The 20,694-nt window shown below is 41.6% G+C and overlaps 1 protein-coding gene across 3 annotated transcripts in view; it reads right to left on the reverse strand.

Moving 5' to 3' along the window:
* Nucleotides 1-3,770: 3,770 nt before the first annotated feature.
* Nucleotides 3,771-20,694, reverse strand: part of SNRK (SNF related kinase) — an 85,526-nt gene continuing 68,602 nt past the window's right edge. For all 3 annotated transcript variants that reach the window (XM_073569055.1, XM_073569047.1, XM_073569062.1), the window contains one exon: nt 3,771-11,664. In XM_073569055.1, coding sequence (XP_073425156.1) covers nt 10,449-11,664 — 1,216 coding nt within the window. In that variant the 3' untranslated portion in view covers nt 3,771-10,448. The remainder of the gene's footprint in view (nt 11,665-20,694) is intronic.

Consider the following 20,694-nt stretch of genomic DNA (forward strand, 5'->3'; position numbering starts at 1 on the left):
TTAGTCTGTTTATAGGGACACATTTCTAATGAGGAAGTGCGTGAATTTGCACTCCTGTCTCTGAGGCAGTAATTCACTCTCGCAAGGAAATGACAAGATGGAATAAATGTACACTTGGGTGCAAGGGATCTGGAAAAATGTTTCAAATTATCGTTCCCCCGATGACATGGTGAGCACTTAATCAGTGTAGTAGTTGTGTAGTGGAAAAGACGTGCACAAGTGACGCAGGGAACTGGTGGAAGCAGCTGTTAAAGGGACTTTGTCAGCACAGAATAACTGTTCCAACTGCAGGCGCTCGGTGCTTCATGGTGGGGCCAATCATTTATGGGCACCTTCCCACTCTTCTCTGCCTCTGTGAAACCAGAGCTGTCAATCAAAGAAGAGGGGGATGGGTGGAAGGGAAAAACAAGGTGGGAAGACGCATTTTAAAAAAAATGACCCTGAAATGAAGCACCGTGCTTTGGTATTTAAAGGGAATCTGTCACCTGGTTTTGGCGGGCTATTTAACTGAGGTCTGTCCGGTCTGATGGGCGGTGTTTCGGATCTTTGCCGCCTCCCCATCCTTGGCCGCCGTCCGCAGATTTATCATGAATAGGAATAGATGTCCGCCATCTTTCGCGCATGCGCTAAGCATTCTTGGCTCACGCACGCGCAGTATGCTTTGCCCAACTGCAGGCAAAGCTGAAAAGCCTGTCTGCGCATGCGCCGGTTAACTAAGCCCCGGAAGTATTTTGCTGTGTTCTGGGGCCTAGTTAACCAGCGCATGCGCAGTAAGGCTTTTCAGCTTTGCCCGCAGTTGGGCAAAGCATACTGCACGTGCGCTAGCCAAGAATGCTTAGCGCACGCGACGGCAGCCACCTACTCCTATTCATGAAAAAAAAACTGCGGACGGCGGCCAAGGATGGGGAGGTGGCAAATATCCGAAACACCGCCCATCGGACCGGACAGACCTCATTTAAATAGCCCGCCAAAACCAGGTGACAGATTCCCTTTAAGATTGAATGGTCATTCTGTGCTGTTAAGAGTCTCTTAAAGTCCCTATGTGAGGAGCGGCCTTGTCTGCTGTCAGATGTCAGCCCATGATGTCTTGGTCACACCACTACAGTAGAACTGTCACAGTCTCTATATCTAGCGATATAGAAAAATGTGCATTATCACCTTTAATCTCCAGCTGGTGGCACAAGATCCACAACTGTGTACAAGATGCTATTTCTCAACCCTCCCGCCTATCACTGCAATGGTTTTGATGGACAACTAGCACCGATGGAGCAGATCAGTGATTTCAACTATAGAACGAAGCAGTTACCGCCATTCTTCTGCTGTTAGTAATATTGAATTTAGTGGTCTGCTTTTTTTGTTATGCATATTGTAGCAGACAGCATTAATACTAAACTATACATGAGTAATGTAGAAAGCTTTTGGTACTGTTCTCAAACTCATAATGGGTAATGTCGTCACATATACTCTATCAGGATACATGCTCATCTGCTAGGATTCTTATAACCACTTTGATTAGAATGCATCTTGTATACATTATATATTACCTGAAAAGAGTCACCTACTGAAATGGAAATGCCTATCCGCCGGTCTTCTGCCATCAATAACTGCAGCTGAAGCCTTCACAATTTGTCAGCCGGATTCTTTCACTGTGAAAGCAACGGGAGCTGAGCGGCTGCTGATTTTGATGTCCCCTTCCCCATACCAAAGTTGGAAAAGTATTTTTTTCTTCCCACCATGGGCACAGAAAATGTTTCAAAGTGGAAGACAACTGTTACTGTTCAGTAATCTATTTACAGTAGGGAAAATAAGTATTTGATACACTGCCGATTTTGCAAGTTTTCCCACCTACAAAGAATGGAGATGTCTGCAATTTTTATTGTAGGTACACGTCAACTGTGAGAAACCAAAATCTAAAAATACAAAAAAAAAAATCATACTGTATGATTATTTAAATAATTAAATTGCATTTTATTGAATGAAATCAGTACTTGATACATTAGAAAACCAGAACTTAATATTTGGTATAGAAACCTTTCTATGCAATTACAGAGATCAGACATTTCCTGTAGTTCTTGAACAACTTTCCACAGATCTTCTCCAGATCTTTCATGTCTCGGAGCATTTGCTGGGCAACATTGAGTTTCAGCTCCCTCCAAAGATTTTCTATTGGGTTCAGGTCTGGAGACTGGCTAGGCCACTCCAGGACCCTGAAATGCTTCTTCCAGAGCCACTCCTTCGTTGCCTTAGCTGTGTTTCAGGTCATTGTCATGCTGGACCCACGACCCATCTTCAATGCTCTTACTAAGGGAAGCAGGTTGTTTGCCAAAATCTTGCAATACATGACCCCCATCCATCTTTCCTTCAATGCAGTGCAGCACCCCCAAAGTATATTTTCCCACCATGCTTCACGGTTGGGACAGTGTTCTTGGTGTTGTACTCATTCTTCTCTAAACACGACAAGTGGAGTTGTTACCAAAAAGTTCTATTTTGGTCTCATCTGACCACATGACCTTCATCCCATGCCTCCTTTGGATCATCCAGATGGTCATTGGCTATCTTAAAACGTGCTGCTGGTGAGCAGGGGGACCTTGCATGCCCTGCAGGATTTTAATCCATGATGGCGTAGTGTGTAACAAACAGGTTATTGACCAGGTCCTCCTGTGTAGTTCCTGGCTGATTCCTGACCTCTCTCAGAATCATCCTTACCCACTAGGTGACATCTTGCATGGAGCTCCAGATCGAGGAAAATTGACAGTCCTTGTGTTTCTTCCGCTTTCTAATAATTGTGCCAACAGTTATTGCCATCTCACCAAGCTGTTTGCCTATTGGCCTGTAGCCCATCCCAGCTTTGTGCAGGCCTACTATTTTGTTGGTGGTGTCCTTAGACAGCTCTTTAGTCTTGGCCATGGTAAAGAGGTTGGAGTGTAATTGTGTGGACAGGTTTCTTTTATAGAGGTAATTAGTTCAAACAGGTGCAATTAAGACAAGTAATGAGGGCAGAGTAGGAGGGCTTTAAAAAACAAAACAAAAAAAAAAAAATACTAATCTGTGAGACAGTTCTTTCTGGTTGGTAGGTGATCAAATAATAAAAATTAAATTTTATTGCATGACATATTTAAAACAATCATACATGTGATTTTCTGGTTGTTATTTTTAGATTCGGTCTCTCTCAGTTGAAATGTACATACTAAAAAAATGAGACCTCTCCATTCTTAGCAGGTAGGAAAACTTGCAAAAAATCAGTAGTGTATGAAATGCTCATTTTCCCCACTGCATGTACTGCATTGGTTTCCCGAAGAGGTGTTGATATATTCACCCAGATAAGCATGTAACGGTAGGAACATTTACATAACACGAGATTATAGGTGCCACCTTACCTTTATACAAACTAGTGCACCAGCTATAGGATTGAAGCCTGGAACCAAAGAACAGCTTTCACTCATTGATATGAAGACATTACAGCAGATCAATTACAAGTTTTCCCAGCTAATTCTCCATCACCCCCTTTTACGCTGACGGATCCCTGCAGCGGTGATGTGTTACCGTAGTGCCACATCGCAATTATTGACCGCCGCGGTGACCTACCTTGATGAATGCTATAATACAGCAGAGCAGTGGCCTTCCATCAATGCAATACAAAATATAATGCAGGCTTATGCATACAAACTATATAAAGTAGTAGGAGTCACAGCCTGTAGTAGATCACACTAACATTCAACCACGATTTTTTGGTGCAAGAACGGAAGAGGAAAACAAAAGGGAGATAAAAATTCCTTTGTTCCACAGCTTCTTTATTTATTTGCTCTCGTCTGCAAATAAAAGGATTGACCTAACACAGGTAAAGTTAAGCGTTCCTACGCTACTCTATTGACCCTTGTACACATCGTTGGTTGATTTGCTTTCACCATAGGTATAAGACACACTGATACTGAACACAACTTCATTTTAGTGCTACAGCCTTACACCTACACAGGTTTTTAGATCTTCAGCTACATATTGTTGCCAGTTACATCATATACATATACAGGAAAAATACAAGACTTTATTGATTTTCACAATATTTAATTTGTACACTAATGTAACTATATGCAACTTCTGAAGACAATCGAGGGTACAAGAAAGGTTGAGCGCACGCTAATAGTTTGGTCCGATATTATCGCAATGTAGTGCTTAATTTCTCCTTCCCATTTAGAGACCAAGGAAACATGACGGACGTCACATGCACACACTCACTTGTGAACAAGTTTAGAAACAGATTAACTGCTGTACACCCCGGGTTTCAACCATACATATCTAATAGGGTTATTATAATACATCTATATGCAGCATTATCTGTCGACACAGCCATTCAGAAGTCAGCACCGTATATACATATGTATATATAAACAGTTGGAAACAGCAGATGCATGGGGAGGGAGAGTTAGAAAGTGCCATTCCAAGGCCGCACATAAAAATAATATAACATATTTACAAAGCTTGGAAAGTCAGCTGCAAAATAAGTTATTGCCAATGCCCTTTAGGAACAAAAAAAAATATGGCCGTTTTATACATTACAGTAAAATTTATCAATTTCTATAATGATATATCTCTATTCATTTACAACGTATCCGGGCTTTAGGGCTCCTCAGCCAAACCTTTTCTATGGCTTTACCATGTTACAGGGTAATAAATAAATAAGCAAGCTAAAATGTGTCTATCCGTTTGGTCATGAAGCTAGACGGCTGATACTATCTGTACACGTGTCAGCTTAGTAGGTAAGGAGTGAAAGATTCATGACGGACTCAGGAGAGATGTAAAGACCAGTGTTTGACTACATAATTCCTGTCCATGTTCCAGGTCTTTGGTTGTCTGTTCACGGAGCACAGGGACCAATGTATTAAACCAGCTCGGTCTATTCTCTTACACAATGCAGTCAGCTTACCATTCTTTATAAAAAAGAAACAACTTTTTTGCACTCCTCAAAGTGGACTCTAAACAAGACACAAACATAAGACCTACAAATATGATACACAACTAGAATCATGAATTTGTTAATATATGAAAGGGAAAACAAGGGAAAATTCAAACAGGTGGAAAAACGTACAGGGAGAGTGCGGGGCAAAAATATGCAGATAAATCACTAATCAAGTGACGAGGGGGATCAAACCCCACAAAGCGCACGTCAGGACAGGTGCAGGCTGGTTCGGGGCTCCTTGTGTTGGTCAGTATTCTGCCGTTTACCGACTTATGCACTTTATATACATAGGAATTTTACTAGCTATATATTTTTGTTACTTAAGGTGACTGAATCCTGGCAACCATTTATTAGTATGGTTTTCCTCTTCCATGGAGTCAGATTCTATTAGCGAACCATTTCGCTCTCTAATATATATATATATATATATATATATATATATATATATATATATATATATATATATATATATATATATATATATATATATATATATACATACATACACACACACACTCATATATATACATATATACACACACATATATATATATACATATATACACACACACATACATACACACACTTATTCAGCAGCTGACTGTCTATTGCTGGTAACATTTGCACACTTACCTTAGGGTACCGTTACACCTAGCAATGCACCAGCGATCCCGACCAGCGATATGACGCGGTCAGGATCGCTGGTGCATCGCTAGGTGTTCGCTAGTGAGCTGCCACACAGGCAGATCTCACCAGCGACATCGCAGGGGACGGGGATTGCTACTTACCTGTCAGACGCGGCGATCCTGTGTCCTCCCGCCCGGCTCCACGCGTCGCTCGTCATCACAGCAGGAAGCGCCGCAGGAAGTGACCGACGAGGAATGGTCCAGAAGCTTCTCGCGCGACCAGCGGGGGATCCGGTCGGAGGTAAGTATCAGACACAGCGATATCACTAGCAATATCGCTGCAACGTCACAAAATCGGTGACCTTACAGCCATATTGCTAGCGATATCGCAGTGTGTAACGGGGGCTTTACACACCTTGATTTTTATCCATACAGATCCGGCTTACTTGATTCACTGCAGACATATATATTCCTTTAATACAATTAAATATCTATATATGGATTTGTGAATAGACAGTCATTGATTTGGCATCTGTTATTGTGTTCACCCCCTTGGATCATGGATATGATTATGCTGCGGTTTTATTAGTGCATATTTTTGCCCTGCATCCTCCCTGTACATTTTTCCACCTGTTCGAATTTTCCCTTCTCTTCCCTTTCATATATTTAACAAATTTATAAGATATATTTTATTCACTATTCTAGTAGTATATCATATTTGTAGATCTTATGTTCATTCCACTGGGGAGACAACGCTTATTATTTTAGTTCTTGAATTTATACTATCTAAACAAGACACGATAAAGGCAGCCATTTAGTGGATATATATATATATATATATATATATATATATATATATATATATATATATATATATATATATATATATATAATCTATATATCTATATAATCTATATATCTCCAATGCAAAAAAAAGTTCTACAGCATTTGCCAAAATCTAGCTGCATATTACCAGTAAGGCCATGTTCACACATCAACTTAAAATCTAATGTATATTTCCACAGCAACACTCCAATGCTGACCCTCGGATGTCTCCAGTGAATTTGCCATTTGTGGAACAGATCTCCAACAAGGATAAGCCGGATTGTAATTCAATAGGGATAATCTGAGGCGTTTCAATCTAAAGTACCATATATACTCGTGTATAAGCCGAGATTTTTAGCACTTTTTTGTGCTGAAAGCTCCCCTCTCAGCTTATACACGACTCATTGCTGGCAGGGGAGGGGGGAGAGACAGGAGCCAGCAGCTGTGGCACAGTGACAGCTGCAGCCGCCGGCTAAGGCCTCTTTCACACCTCAGACTTTTGGCGTCAGTCAAAATCCGTCGTTTTGTGAAAAAAACGGATCCAGCAAATTTGCCCGCTGGATCCATTTTTTTCTCATAGACTTGTATTAGCGACAGATTGTGACGGATGGCCGTCCGTTTCATCCGTCATTTGACGGATCCATAATAAATTCTTTGTCAGTCGGAGACAACAAAGTAACGTTTTTTGTGTACGTCGAAAAGCCGGACAGCGACGGATCCAGCGCCGTCCGTCTTTGGCTATAATGGAAGCCTGAAGGCGCAGGATCCGTCGCTGTCCGGCAAAAGACAGAATCCGTCGCTGGATTCAGTTTTTTCTAATTGAACATGCCCGGAACAATATTACCCCCACAGCCTTTCTGGCACATAAAATCTCTCTAATTCTGTCCCTTTAAAATTGATCCGGTGCATCAGTTTTTTACAATCTGCACAGGATCCGTTTTTTTCAACACTTTGACGGATTGTGACTGATTCTAAAAGACTGAAGTGTGAAAGAGGCCTAACAGAAGACATCATACTCATCCTCCTGGCGTCGCTGGATCCATCCCTGCATCTTCCTTGTCCCGGGGCTGGCAGCTTGTTCCTGTGCAGAGCGGTCACGTGGTACCGCTCAATAAGGTACAGGACAGGAGCCACATACAAAGACGGGACAGGGACCCACACCCACATACCAAGACAGGACAGGGACCCACACCCACATACCAGGACAGGATTGGGGGGCACATACCAGGACAGGACGGGGACCCACACCCACATACCAGGACAGGATTGGGGGTGGAGCCACATACCAGGACAGGATTGGGGGCACATACCAGGACAGGACGGAGACCCACACCCACATACCAGGACAGGACGGGGACCCACACCCACATACCAAGACAGGACGGGGACCCACACCCACATACCAAGACAGGACGGGGACCCACATCCACATACCAAGACAGGATTGGGGGGCACATACCAGGACAGGACAGGGACCCACACCCACATACCAGGACAAGACTGGGGGGTGGAGCCACATACCAGGACAGGATTGGGGGGGGCACATACCAGGACAGGATTGGGGGGGGGGGCACATACCAGGACAGGATTGGGGGGGGGGGGGGGGGCACATACCAGCACAGGACGGGGACCCACATACGAGGACAGAATGTGGGAGGATCCACATACCAGGACAGGGATGAGGGGACAATGCATAACCCGGCTTATACTCGAGTCAATAAGCTTACCCAGTTTTTCGTGGCAAAATTAGGTGCCTCGACTTATGCTCGAGTATATACGGTAGGTAGCATGCTACCACTTATTAGAACTGTGGATTTTTCTCTGCTGCGCTGACAAAAATCTGCACAGAATTGTTTTCATTGCACATAAACCCCTTTCAAATGCAAGGGTTGCAGAGGTCTCTGGATTTAATTGGAGAAAACAGCATCAAGTCAGTGTGTGAACAGGGCCAACAGTGCACGTTTAGGCTGTTTCACACCTTCAGCATTTACAGCCTGAGCACGTACTGTGATGTATGGACCGACCGAGAGTCTCCTAAACAGAACGCAAGAACCTAATAATATGCCTAGGAAACAGTTGAGTTTACGACAGCAGACCCACAATGGGTGCAGACATCGATGCCCATATTCACGCTGTGAACGTCGGCCGTGTGAATTCAGCCTTAGTACAGGCTCATTAAAAATCTAACTCAGCTTATTCGGGAAAATGTTGGAAAAAAATCTTTAATAATGCAAGTGGATCAAAAACTAGTGCAAAGGGAAAATATTTGTTAAAAGGGTTGAATCATGAAGACAATCCCTTTCTATGTGCCCTATAGGGCATGTGCACATCATAGAGTGATGTTTTCTTCATATGACCCCTTCTATCAACCAGAATAGGCATCTGTTCTGATTTGAGATGGCCATTTATCTGTCTTGTAATATTACATTTTGTCTGCAGCGTCCTTTACAAGGAATACGTATGCCTCGGTTACCAAGACCAAAACCTGTGGCCATCATCATCCTGAAAGGGACCAACTCCGATGAGACAATGCCTTTATTCCACAGCAAGCAAACGAGTGTCAAAAAGCTTATGGTGGAAAAGTGCATTATGTCCACTCTTGAACGCCAGGACATTTTTGATTTTAAATAGGTCCAAAATTAGGTTGTAAATATGGTTTTGTATTAGAAACCAGAGCAAAGTTTAATACAGTGTTCAAAATTCTGTGCTGAATCATTTACTCTTAAATGGTGGACAGTGAAGTTTCCAAAAGATTTGATATTCCCACAAAAAACAGTCACTAGATTTTCGGTGACTTACACTGCCAAATAGATTCATCGGTGTTAGGGGGTTACGCCAGACTAGGAGCCATTGTAGCAGACATTAGGCATGTTTGATTACAGTAGATACATTAGAATTAGATAAAAAAAAAAAAAAAAATCATACAATACAGAAAAAAATCATTTGTATAATAATTAAGTTTTTGCTCTTATTTCATTAATATGTATTTGTTTTACCGGTACTTAGAGACGTTATAGTACACAATCCTTACAAAGCCATGCGGCCCGACCTGGCGATGTCAACCACCACAAATAGTGATTACTCCTGTGATACAACAGTGTGGCCACATGCGCACATTGAGTATTTGAGTTTTTTACCCCATTATTTGCAAGCCAAAACCAGGAGTGGGTGAAAAATATAGAAGTGGTGCAAATGTTTCTATTATGCTTTTCCTCTGACTGTTCCACTCCTGGTTTTGGCTTACAAATACTGGGGTAAAAAAACTCCGTTAGTACTGAAAATACTGCACGTGTGCATGTGGCCCTTAGCTGAATTGAGTACATACATACATGGTCTCTTAAACCTTTACTAATGAGGCTCACTAGACAGGAGGGAAGAAATCCGGAAGGTCTTCATTTGTGAAAAACTAAAAAGGTGAAAGTTGGAGTAATTTTTTGGGGACACTACTTAATTTTCAAGGCTAGTTCAAAGTAGATTCTAATATTCGCAAGACAAAAAGAGGGACCTGACATATTGGGAAACTATATTTCAGTGCAAGCCTTGGAATATATGAAACCACCCCAGAGGAGGATTCTACCATGAAACATTATTGCTTTGGTTCTCTCTCAGACACACAAAATAGTACGTCACAATCACAATACTAAAGGACTGGAATTATGCGAAAAATAAGGAAATCTAAAAAAAAGGTCTCCTTAGCTTAAGTGCTGAAAATGAGATTTGTAAGTGCTCCTTACAATGTATGTTTGAAGGTCACTCAAAGTGATTTCGTTTTGTTTTCGTTAAAACAATTGAAATTTACACAGTAAAAATATTCAAGATGAGCTACCGAAAAAGTGTCAGCGGGCAGCCTGCATGGAAATACAACGTGCTGCTGATCTACCTGGCAAAAACATAAAACCGTAATAAATAACTGCCCACAAAGCCCACTTAAAAAAAAAAAAAAAAATCTATATACATAAGACGACAAAATGGTATAGACAAAAACAGTAAATGTCCACAGCTGTGAAAAATGGTGCCACACTGCTAGGTACATCAAGCGACTGTTAAATTACATGGCAACAGCTGGCCTGACTAGCGGTACATAGTAGACTCTCCTTGGGATTCCGCTGGATATTCACAGATATTGTTTTTTCACAAAGAGGTAGCTGTAAAACATTGTTCTTAAAGTTCTTACTCTTCAGAAGTTTTAGTTCATTAGCAGTGTCTGACATTTGGTCAGAGAAGAATTTTATACTCCCAGTAGATGCGCTTTTAGTGGCAGTGCCATTGGAGCTAATGCACATCTTCCAGCTGGACTTCTCCTGCACTTTGACACTTGAGAATGACAGATTATTTTGAGGGTCAATTATATACTTGGCCCCATTATGGAGTTGGGAACTTAAACACAAACCCATGAGTTTCAGGCTTTCTACAAGTTCTCCTGCACTTCTTGTGGACTGCTGCATTGAGTTTCCAGAACCAGAGCAGTTACGGCTGTTCCCGGAGGAATTGTTGGTGTTCCCGCCAGAAGTATTGGATGGACTGCCACCTCCTTTGCTATCACTTGGACTTGTTTTGTCAACACCTGTACTTCCATTGCTTGGTTTACCTTGTCCTCCCCCATCACCCTGATTTCCCGGTGGACCTTCACTGCTGTCTCTTCTGTGCCAAGAATAGGTGAAGCCACTATCTTTATCCAGTCGCCTCCTGCTCTCAGAGTCATCGTCACTTGTTTCAGAGCTGCTGCAGCTCGATCCTCGTCCTTGGCTTTTCCTTCTGTGGTATCTTTTATGCACAGTACCAGGAGATGCTATGTTCATTTTTAATCTACTAAGCTTTGGAGGAAGGTTTTCATCCATATCAAACTCATCATCAGACTCTCCTTCTTCAAAGATCTGGTTGAGCACAGGGGCACTCTTCCTAGACGTTAGTCGATTTGTAACAGAGGGCTTGCGTCGTAAAACAACTTGGGTTGAAAGTGGGATAGGCTTTTTCTCTTCTTCGTCTTCCTCCTCGTCTTCTTCAACTCTGAAGAGACATTTCCTACCACTTGTTGATGGATTCATGGCCACAGGAGGCACTCCTGAAGTTGCTGGGCTTGAAAAATCTGGTACATCCTCCTTTTTCAGTGGTTCAACAAGGCCTTTATTTCTATGACCGTTCAGTACATTTTCTGCGCTGCGTGCTGGTGTTGGTGGACCAGACACATGGGCTAATGGAGAGGCCGTCAGATCATCATCCAAGTCTTGTGGAACATCAATCTTTGTGGGCCATGATTGTCTGAAAAATAAAATCAGAGTTAATAAAAACACACTACATAAACAAAAAGTGAGAACATTAAGTTACAATGAATAGTCTGTAAATTCTTGCCACCTAGTGTGTGAACACAAATGGATTAGGTTTGCCGGGGTGCAGATATTATTTTGCCAATTAGACCTGGAACAAATTGGCATAATGCAGCATTATATAAGTAAATTATCAGCCCAGCAAATGCATTTAGTGCTTTTTTTCTGCCATTAGACACGTGCAAGACCTTGTGTGCCATTTGTGGCAGATTTATATTTGACTTTACTTGATTACAGTTCTCATTTAATGGACACAATAGGAGCAATCCCAAGAGCCCGGCCAGTCTCTGCCCCTTCCAGTTGCTACGATACAAATAAGCACCGCCGCGCTGGTAAGCAGACGCAGATGTGAAGATCCAGTGCAAACACTGAAGAGAAATAAAACTACAACTTAAGCAGTAAAAATCTCCAGTCAAACATTATCATTGAGTGCGTTAGTTAGAACAAAAGGTTACTCAAAATTGTAGACAATTACACAGAAAAAATAATATAAATGTAGCTCCAAACAACCTGCCTGCCTTTCAGTAGCAACTAGAGCAGTCTACTCATTGATCGAAATGGGCAAAAAACATTAGTGGCTTTCCATTATATTCTCTCCTGTGTTCAAAGTGAAAAAAACAGAGAACATAACTGATCAGTTACAGCCTATTGATTTCAATGGTGAAAGGAGCGGTTTGTGTCAGTTCACCTCATTATGCTCATTTTCCATTTTTTTTCTGATTTTTTTTTTTTTATTATTAACATTGCGTTGTATAGCAAATGGATTTAAATGGAGGAAAAACACCAGTTAGTGTGGGGTGCAATCATTACAGTGACCCACAGTCTATATGCAGTCTGCTCCCCTCTATGCTAGCCAAGAGGGATCAGTGGAATGCGACAGCAGCTGTAGCGCCATCCTTTGGAGCAGGGCTGTGGAGTCGGAGTCAGTGCTCATTTTGGTGGAGTCGGAATAAAATGGACCGACTCAGACTCCTAAAATATATAATAAATTGGGTACAGTAGTTCAATGCAGAATATGCTGAATATTTTTTCATAGGAATTTGGGAAAGTTATGAAATGTCCTATAAATGACTGTTCTATTCCTGATCTAAGGCTACATTCACACACAGCGTTTTTCCTGCATTTTTTGAGGATACGTTTTTCTGTTGCAAAAGCAGATCAGCTTTTGAAAAAAAACGCATCACCTGAAAGGTTTTTGAGCTCACAGATAATGTTTTCAATAGCAAAAGCAGAATAGAAATCTGCTCTATATATCCATATCTGTCTATCCATATCATATCTGTACCAAAAAGAATGAAAGCCGGATAGCACTAACACTCTTTTTTTTTTTTTTAGCACCAGTCAGGTACACCTCATAGCTGCCCAAAAGGACGCCCAAGACAGGCATTGCTCGTCTTCAGTAACATCAACTGATAGTTGGAATAAATAGACTGCATTCATCACCACATCTTCTTAAGGTGCAGGCTTTTCAAGTGTAGGGGTGTGAAGTATGAGGTTCTGCAGCAGCTGAGGTGTGCAGTATGAAATTCTGCGGAACAGATGAGATTCTGCACCCCCCCCCCAGGTTTGATCCTGGCTACGCCCATAGTGTGAATGTAGCCTGAGGATCTAGGCTTTATCTTAGACGAGATAAGTCATAGTGTGTGTGTGTATATATATATATATATATATATATATATATATATATATATATATACACACACACACACACACACACACACAGTACAGACCAAAAGTTTGGACACACCTTCTCAATCAAAGTGTTTTCTTTATTTTCATGACGATGAAAATTGTAGATTCACTCTGAAGGCATCAAAACTATGAATTAACACATGTGGAATTATATAATTAACAAAAAAAAGTGTGAAACAACTGAAAATACTGTATGTCTTATATTCTAGGTTCTTCAAAGTAGCCACCTTTTGCTTTGATTACTGCTTTGCACACTCTTGGCATTCTCTTGATGAGCTTCAAGAGGTAGTCACCGGAAATGGTTTTCACTTCACAGGTGTGCCCTGTCAGGTTTAATAAGTGGGATTTCTTTCCTTATAATTGGGGTTGGGACCATCAGTTGTGTTGTGCAGAAGTCTGGTGGATACACAGCTGATAGTCCTACTGAATAGACTGTTAGAATTTGTATTATGGCAAGAAAAAAAGCAGCCAAGTAAAGAAAAATGAGTGGCCATCATTACTTTAAGAAATGAAGGTTAGTCAGTCCGAAAAATTGGGAAAACTTTGAAAGTGTCCCCAAGTGCATTGGCAAAAACCATTAAGAGTTACAAAGAAACTGGCTCACATGAGGACCGCCCAGGAAAGGAAGACCAAGAGTCACCTCTGCTGCGGAGGATAAGTTCATCCTAGTCACCAGTCTCAGAAATCGGAGGTTAACAGCAGCTCAGATTAGAGACCAGGTCAATGCCTCACAGAGTTCTAGCAGCAGAAACATCTCTACAACAACTGTTAAGAGGAGACTTCGTGCAGAAGGCCTTCAGGGTAAAATAGCTGCTAGGAAACCACTGCTTAGGACAGGCAACAAGCAGAAGAGACTTGTTTGGGCTAGAGAACACAAGGAATGGACATTAGACCAGTGGAAATCTGTGCTTTGGTCTGAGGAGTCCAAATTTGAGATCTTTGGTTCCAACCACCATGTCTTTGTGCGACGCAGAAAAGATGAACGGATGGACTCTACATGCCTGGTTCCCACCGTGAAGCATGGAGGAGGTGGTGTGATGGTGTGGGGGTGCTTTGCTGGTGACACTGTTGGGGATTTATTCAAAATTGAAGGCATACTGAACCAGCATGGCTACCACAGCATCTTGCAGCGGCATGCTATTCCATCCGGTTAGTGTTTAGTTGGACCATCATTTATTTTTCAACAGGACAATGGCCTCAAACAAAGCTCCAGGCTACGCCAGATGACCTGGCCTCCACAGTCACCAGAACTGAACCCAATCGAGATGGTTTGGGGTGAGCTGGACCGCAGAGTGAAGGCAAAATGGCCAACAAGTGCTAAGCAACTCTGGGAACTCCTTCAAGACTGTTGGAAGACGATTTCTGGTGACTACCACTTGAAGCTCATCAAGAGAATGCCAAGAGTGTGCAAAGCAGTAACCAAAGCAAAAGGTGGCTACTTTGAAGAATCTAGAATATAAGATATTTTCAGTTGTTTCACACTTTAATTATATAATTCCACATGTGTTAATTCATTGTTTTGATGCCTTCAGAATGAATCTACAATTTTCATAGTCATGAAAATAAAGAAAACTCTTTGAATGAGAAGGTGTGTCCAAACTTTGGTCTGTACCGTATACATGTACATGAATACAGTGTATTACATATTTACAATTTATTACAGTTTTTTGTGTTCTAAAGTTGTATTCCAATAAATAGATATTATGTTCTATCTAAATATCTTGATTATTGGATCATAGAAATGATTAAATGTCTGATGTTCACATTGTACTACAATAAATTTTTCACTTAAATATAAGCAATATATGTGGGAGTCGGAGTCGTGGAGTCGGTGTAAGGGAAATTGAGGAGCCGGAGTCGCAGGTTTGGCTTACCGACTCCACAGCCCTGCTTTGGAGGCTTATAGCAAAGTAGTTTCTAAATATCTTTGGACGTTTTGTACTGACAGTTAAGAAACAATTTCTCAATAAAGAGTGAAAAAATATATCAATTTTCAAATGTTAAACTACACCTGCTAGATTATGTACAAAAGAGAAGACTGAGAGGAGACTTAATAGCTGTCTACAAATATTTAAAGGACTGTCACATTGTAGAAGGATCAACTTTGTTCTCATTTGCACAAGGAAAGACTAGAAACAATGGGATGAAACTGAATGGGAGGAGACAGATTAGATATTAGAATAAAACTTTTTGACAGTTAGAGTGATCAAGGAGTGGAACAAGCTGCCACGAGAAGTGGTGAGGTCTCCTTCAATGGAAGTCTTCAAACAGAGGCTGGACAGACATCTGACTGGGATGATTTAGCGAATCCTGCTTTGAGCAGGGGGTTGGACCAGATGGCCCAGGAGGTCCCTTCAACTCTACGATTCTATGATATTCAGTTTTACAGTTCATTTTTTTTTTTTTTTTTTTAACCATTTTTAACCAATTCAATAACAGTAGTGATGAGTGAACATGCTCGAATAAGGCGTTATCGGACCATGCTAACAGAATGTCTTCAGCATGCGCAAATAATATGTTCGGGTCCCCGCTCTGTCTCACATGAGTGTTAGATAATACCTGCATGTGTTTCAGCTGTTTAACAGCTGCGAGACATGCAGCTGCCGGGACTCGAACATATACAGTTAGGTCCATATATATTTGGACAGAGACAACATCCTTCTAATTTTGGTTCTAGACATTACCACAATGAATTTTAAACAAAACAATTCAGATGCAGTTACTGACCCCTGTCGTACCCCACTGCTTACCGTGACCCAGTCCGAGTGTGCGCCATTAATAACCACCCTTTGTTTCATATCTCTGAGCCAGCTCTTAACCCACTCACACATATTTTCCCCTATCCCCATTGTTCTCATTTTATGTATAAACCTTTTGTGTGGCACCGTATCAAAAGCTTTTGAAAAGTCCATGTACACCACGTCCACTGCATTCCCTTGGTCCAGGCCGGAACTTACAGTTAGGTCCATATATATTTGGACAGAGACAAAATTTTTCTAATTTTGGTTCTAGACATTACCACAATGAATTTTAAACAAAACCATTCAGATGCACTTGAAGTTCAGACTTTCAGCTTTCATTTGACGGTATCCACATTAAAATTGGATGAAGGGTTTAGGAGTTTCAGCTCCTTAACATGTGCCACCCTGTTTTTAAAAAGGGACCGAAAGTAATTGGACAGAATAAATAATTGTAAATAAAATGATCATTTCTAGTACTTGGTTGAAAACCCTTTGTTGGCAATGACTGCCTGAAGTCTTGAACTCATGGACATCACCAGACGCTGTGTTTCCTCCTTTTTGATGCTCTGCCAGGCCTTCACTGCAGTGGTTTTCAGTTGCTGTTTGTTTGTGGGCCTGTCTGAAGTTTAGTCTTTAACAAGTGAAATGCATGCTCAATTGGGTTCAGATCAGGTGACTGACTTGGCCATTCAAGAATATTCCACTTCTCTGCTTTAATAAACTCCTAGGTTGCTTTGGCTTTATGTTTTGGGTCATTGTCCATCTGTAGTATGAAACGACGACCAATCAGTTTGGCTGCATTTGGCTGGATCTGAGCACACAGTTTGGCTCTGAATACCTCAGAATTCATTCGGCTGCTTCTGTCCTGTGTCACATGAATAAACACTAGTGACCCAGTGCCACTGGCAGCCATGCATGCCCAAGCCATCACACTGCCTCTGCCATGTTTTACAGATGATGTGGTATGCTTTGGATCATGAGCTGTACCACGCCTTCGCCATACTTTTCTCTTTCCATCATTCTGGTAGAGGTTGATCTTGGTTTCATCTGTCCAAGGAATGTTCTTCCAGAACTGTGCTGGCTTTTTTAGATGTTTTTTTTTTTTTTTTTTTTTTTAGCAAAGTCCAGTCTAGCCTTTTGATTCTTGATGCTTATGAATGGCTTGCACTGTGCAGTGAACCCTCTATTTACTTTCATGCAGTCTTCTCTTTATGGTAGATTTGGATATTGATACGCCTACCTCCTGGAGAGTGTTGTTCACTTGGTTGGCTGTTGTGAAGGGGTTTCTCTTCACCATGGAGACTATTCTGCGATCATCCACCACTGTTGTCTTCCGTGGGCGCCCAGGTCTTTTTGCATTGATGAATTCACCAGTGCTTGCTTTCTTTCTTAGGATGTACCAAACTGCAGATTTTGCCACTCCTAATGTTGCAGCAATTTCTCGGATGGGTTTTTTCTGTTTTTGCAGCTTAGGGATGGCTTGTTTCACCTGCATGGAGAGCTCCTTTGCCCGCATGTTTCCTTCACAGCAAAACCTTCCAAATGCAAGCACCACACCTCAAACCAACTCCAGGCCTTTTATCTGCTTAATTGAGAGTGACATAACGAAGGGATTGCCCACACCTGTCCATGAAATTGTCCAATTACTTTTGGTCCCTTTAAAAACAGGGTGGCACATGTTAATGAGCTGAAACTCCTAAACCCTTCATCCAATTTTAATGTGGATACCCTCAAATGAAAGGCTAGACTGGACTTTGCTAAAAAAAATCTAAAAAAGCCAGCACAGTTCTGGAAGAACATTCTTTGGACAGATGAAACCAAGATCAACCTCTACCAGAATGATGGAAAGAGAAAAGTATGGCGAAGGTGTGGTACAGCTCATGATCCAAAGCATACCACATCATCTGTAAAACACGGCGGAGGCAGTGTGATGGCTTGGGCATGCATGGCTGCCAGTGGCACTGGGTCACTAGTGTTTATTCATGTGACACTGGACAGAAGCAGCCGAAAGAATTCTGAGGTATTCAGAGCCATACCGTGTGCTCAGATCCAGCAAAATGCAGCCAAACTGATTGGTCGTCGTTTCATACTACAGATGGACAATGACCCAAAACAAAGCCAAAGCAACCCAGGAGTTTATTAAAGCAAAGAAGTGAAATATTCTTGAATGGCCAAGTCAGTCACCTGATCGCAACCCAATTGAGCATGCATTTCACTTGTTAGACTAAACTTCAGACAGAAAGGCCCACAAACAAACAGCAACTGAAAACCACCACAGTGAAGGCCTGGCAGAGCATCAAAAAGGAGGAAACACAGCGTCTGGTGATGTCCATGAGTTCAAGACTTCAGGCAGTCATTGCCAACAAAGGGTTTTCAACCAAGTACTAGAAATTAATATTTTATTTGCAATTATTTAATCTGTCCAATTACTTTTGGTCCCTTTTAAAAACAGGGTACAACATGTTAAGGAGCTGAAACACCTAAACCCTTCATCCAATTTTAATGTGGATACCCTCAAATGAAAACTGAAAGTCTGAACTTCAACTGCATCTGAATTTTTTTTTTTTTTTTAATAATTCATTGTGGTAATGTCTACAGTCATGGCCAAAAGTTTAGAGAATGACACAAATATTAATTTTTACAAAGTCTACTGCTTCATTTTTTCTAATGGCAATTTGCATATACTCCAGAATGTTATAAAGAGTGATCAGCTTAACAGCAATTACTTGCAAAGTCAATATTTGCCTAGAAAATTAACTTTATCCCCCAAAACACATTTCAACATCATTGCAGCCCTGCCTTAAAAGGACCAGCTAACATCGTTTCAGTGATTGCTCCATTAACACAGGTGTGGGTGTTGATGAGGACAAGGCTGGAGATCAATCTGTCATGATTAAGTAAGAATGACACCACTGGACACTTTAAAAGGAGGCTGGTGCTTGGCATCATTGTTTCTCTTCTGTTAACCATGGTTATCTCTAAAGAAACACGTCCAGTCATCATTGCACTGCACAAAAATGGCCTAACAGGGAAGAGTATCGCAGCTAGAAAGATTGCACCTCAGTCAACAATCTATCGCATCATCAAGAACTTCAAGGAGAGAGGTTCCCTTGTTGCCAAAAAGGCTCCAGGGCGCCCAAGACAGACCAGCAAGCGCCAGGACCGTCTCTTAAAAGTGTTTCAGCTGCGGGATCGGGCTACCAGCAGTGCAGAGCTTGTTCAGGAATGGCAGCAGGCAGGTGTGAGTGCATCTGCATGCACTGTGAGGCGGAGACTCTTGGAGCAAGGCCTGGTCTCAAGGAGGGCATCAATGAAGCCACTTCTCTCCAGAAAAAACATCATGGACAGACTGATATTCTGCAAGAAGTACAGGGAGTGGACTGCTGAGGACTGGGGTAAAGTCATTTTCTCTGATGAATCCCCTTTTCGATTGTTTGGGACATCTGGAAAATGGCTTATTCGGAGAAGACCAGGTGAGCGCTACCACCAGTCTTGTCTCATGCCAACTGTCAAGCATCCTGAAACCATTCATGTGTGGGGTGGCTTCTCAGCCAAGGGAATGGGCTCTCTCTCAGTCTTGCCTAAAAACACAGCCATGAATAAAGAATGGTACCAGAATGTCCTCCAAGAACAACTTCTCCCAACCGTCCAAGAGCAGTTTGGCGATCAACAATGCCTTTTTCAACATGATGGAGCACCTTGCCATAAAGCAAAGATGATAACTAAATGGCTCAGGGAACAAAACAGATTTTGGGACCATGGCCTGGAAACTCCCCAGATCTTAATCCCATTGAGAACTTGTGGTCAATCAAGAGACGGGTGGACAAACAAAAACCTTCAAATTCAGACAAAATAAAAAGCATTGATTTTGCAAGAATGGACTGCTATCAGTCAGGATTTGATCCAGAAGTTGATTGAGAGCATGCCAGGGAGAATTGCTGAGGTCCTGAAGAAGAAGGGTCAACACTGCAAATATTGACTTGCTGCATTAACTCATTCTGTCAATATAACCTTTTGTTGCTCATAATATGATTGCAATTATATTTCTGTATGTGACAAAAAAATCTGACAAACACACATAAAAACCAGAGGGCAGCAGATCATGTGAAAATATAATATTTGTGTCATTCTCTAAACTTTTGGCCATGACTGTAGAACCAAAATTAGAAAAATGTTGTCTCTGTCCAAATATATATGGACCTAACTAATTCGAGTATGCTGAAGACACTCTTAGCATCTGAGCATGGTTGGATAACATCTAATCCGAGTACGTTCGCTCATCACTAATGAACAGTTACTTTTTCCTCTGGGCAAATGAGACCTATTATTATTAACTTTACAAAGTGGTTCCCTTATATGAATATCCAGTATATTTCCACATCAACTTAAGTACTATTTATTAACATGTAGTTCCTCAAATATAAAAGTAACCATAGCCATTAAAGGGGTTGTCCACTAACTGGGCAACCCCCTTTCTAAAAATATTACCCCTCGTATAATAAAATTACTCCATACTTGCGTCTGGTTCCAGG

Source organism: Dendrobates tinctorius, unplaced genomic scaffold, assembly GCF_039654945.1.
Source record: "Dendrobates tinctorius isolate UK_male_01 unplaced genomic scaffold, ASM3965494v1 ptg000005l, whole genome shotgun sequence".
In the NCBI taxonomy this organism is placed as follows: Eukaryota; Metazoa; Chordata; class Amphibia; order Anura; family Dendrobatidae; genus Dendrobates; species Dendrobates tinctorius.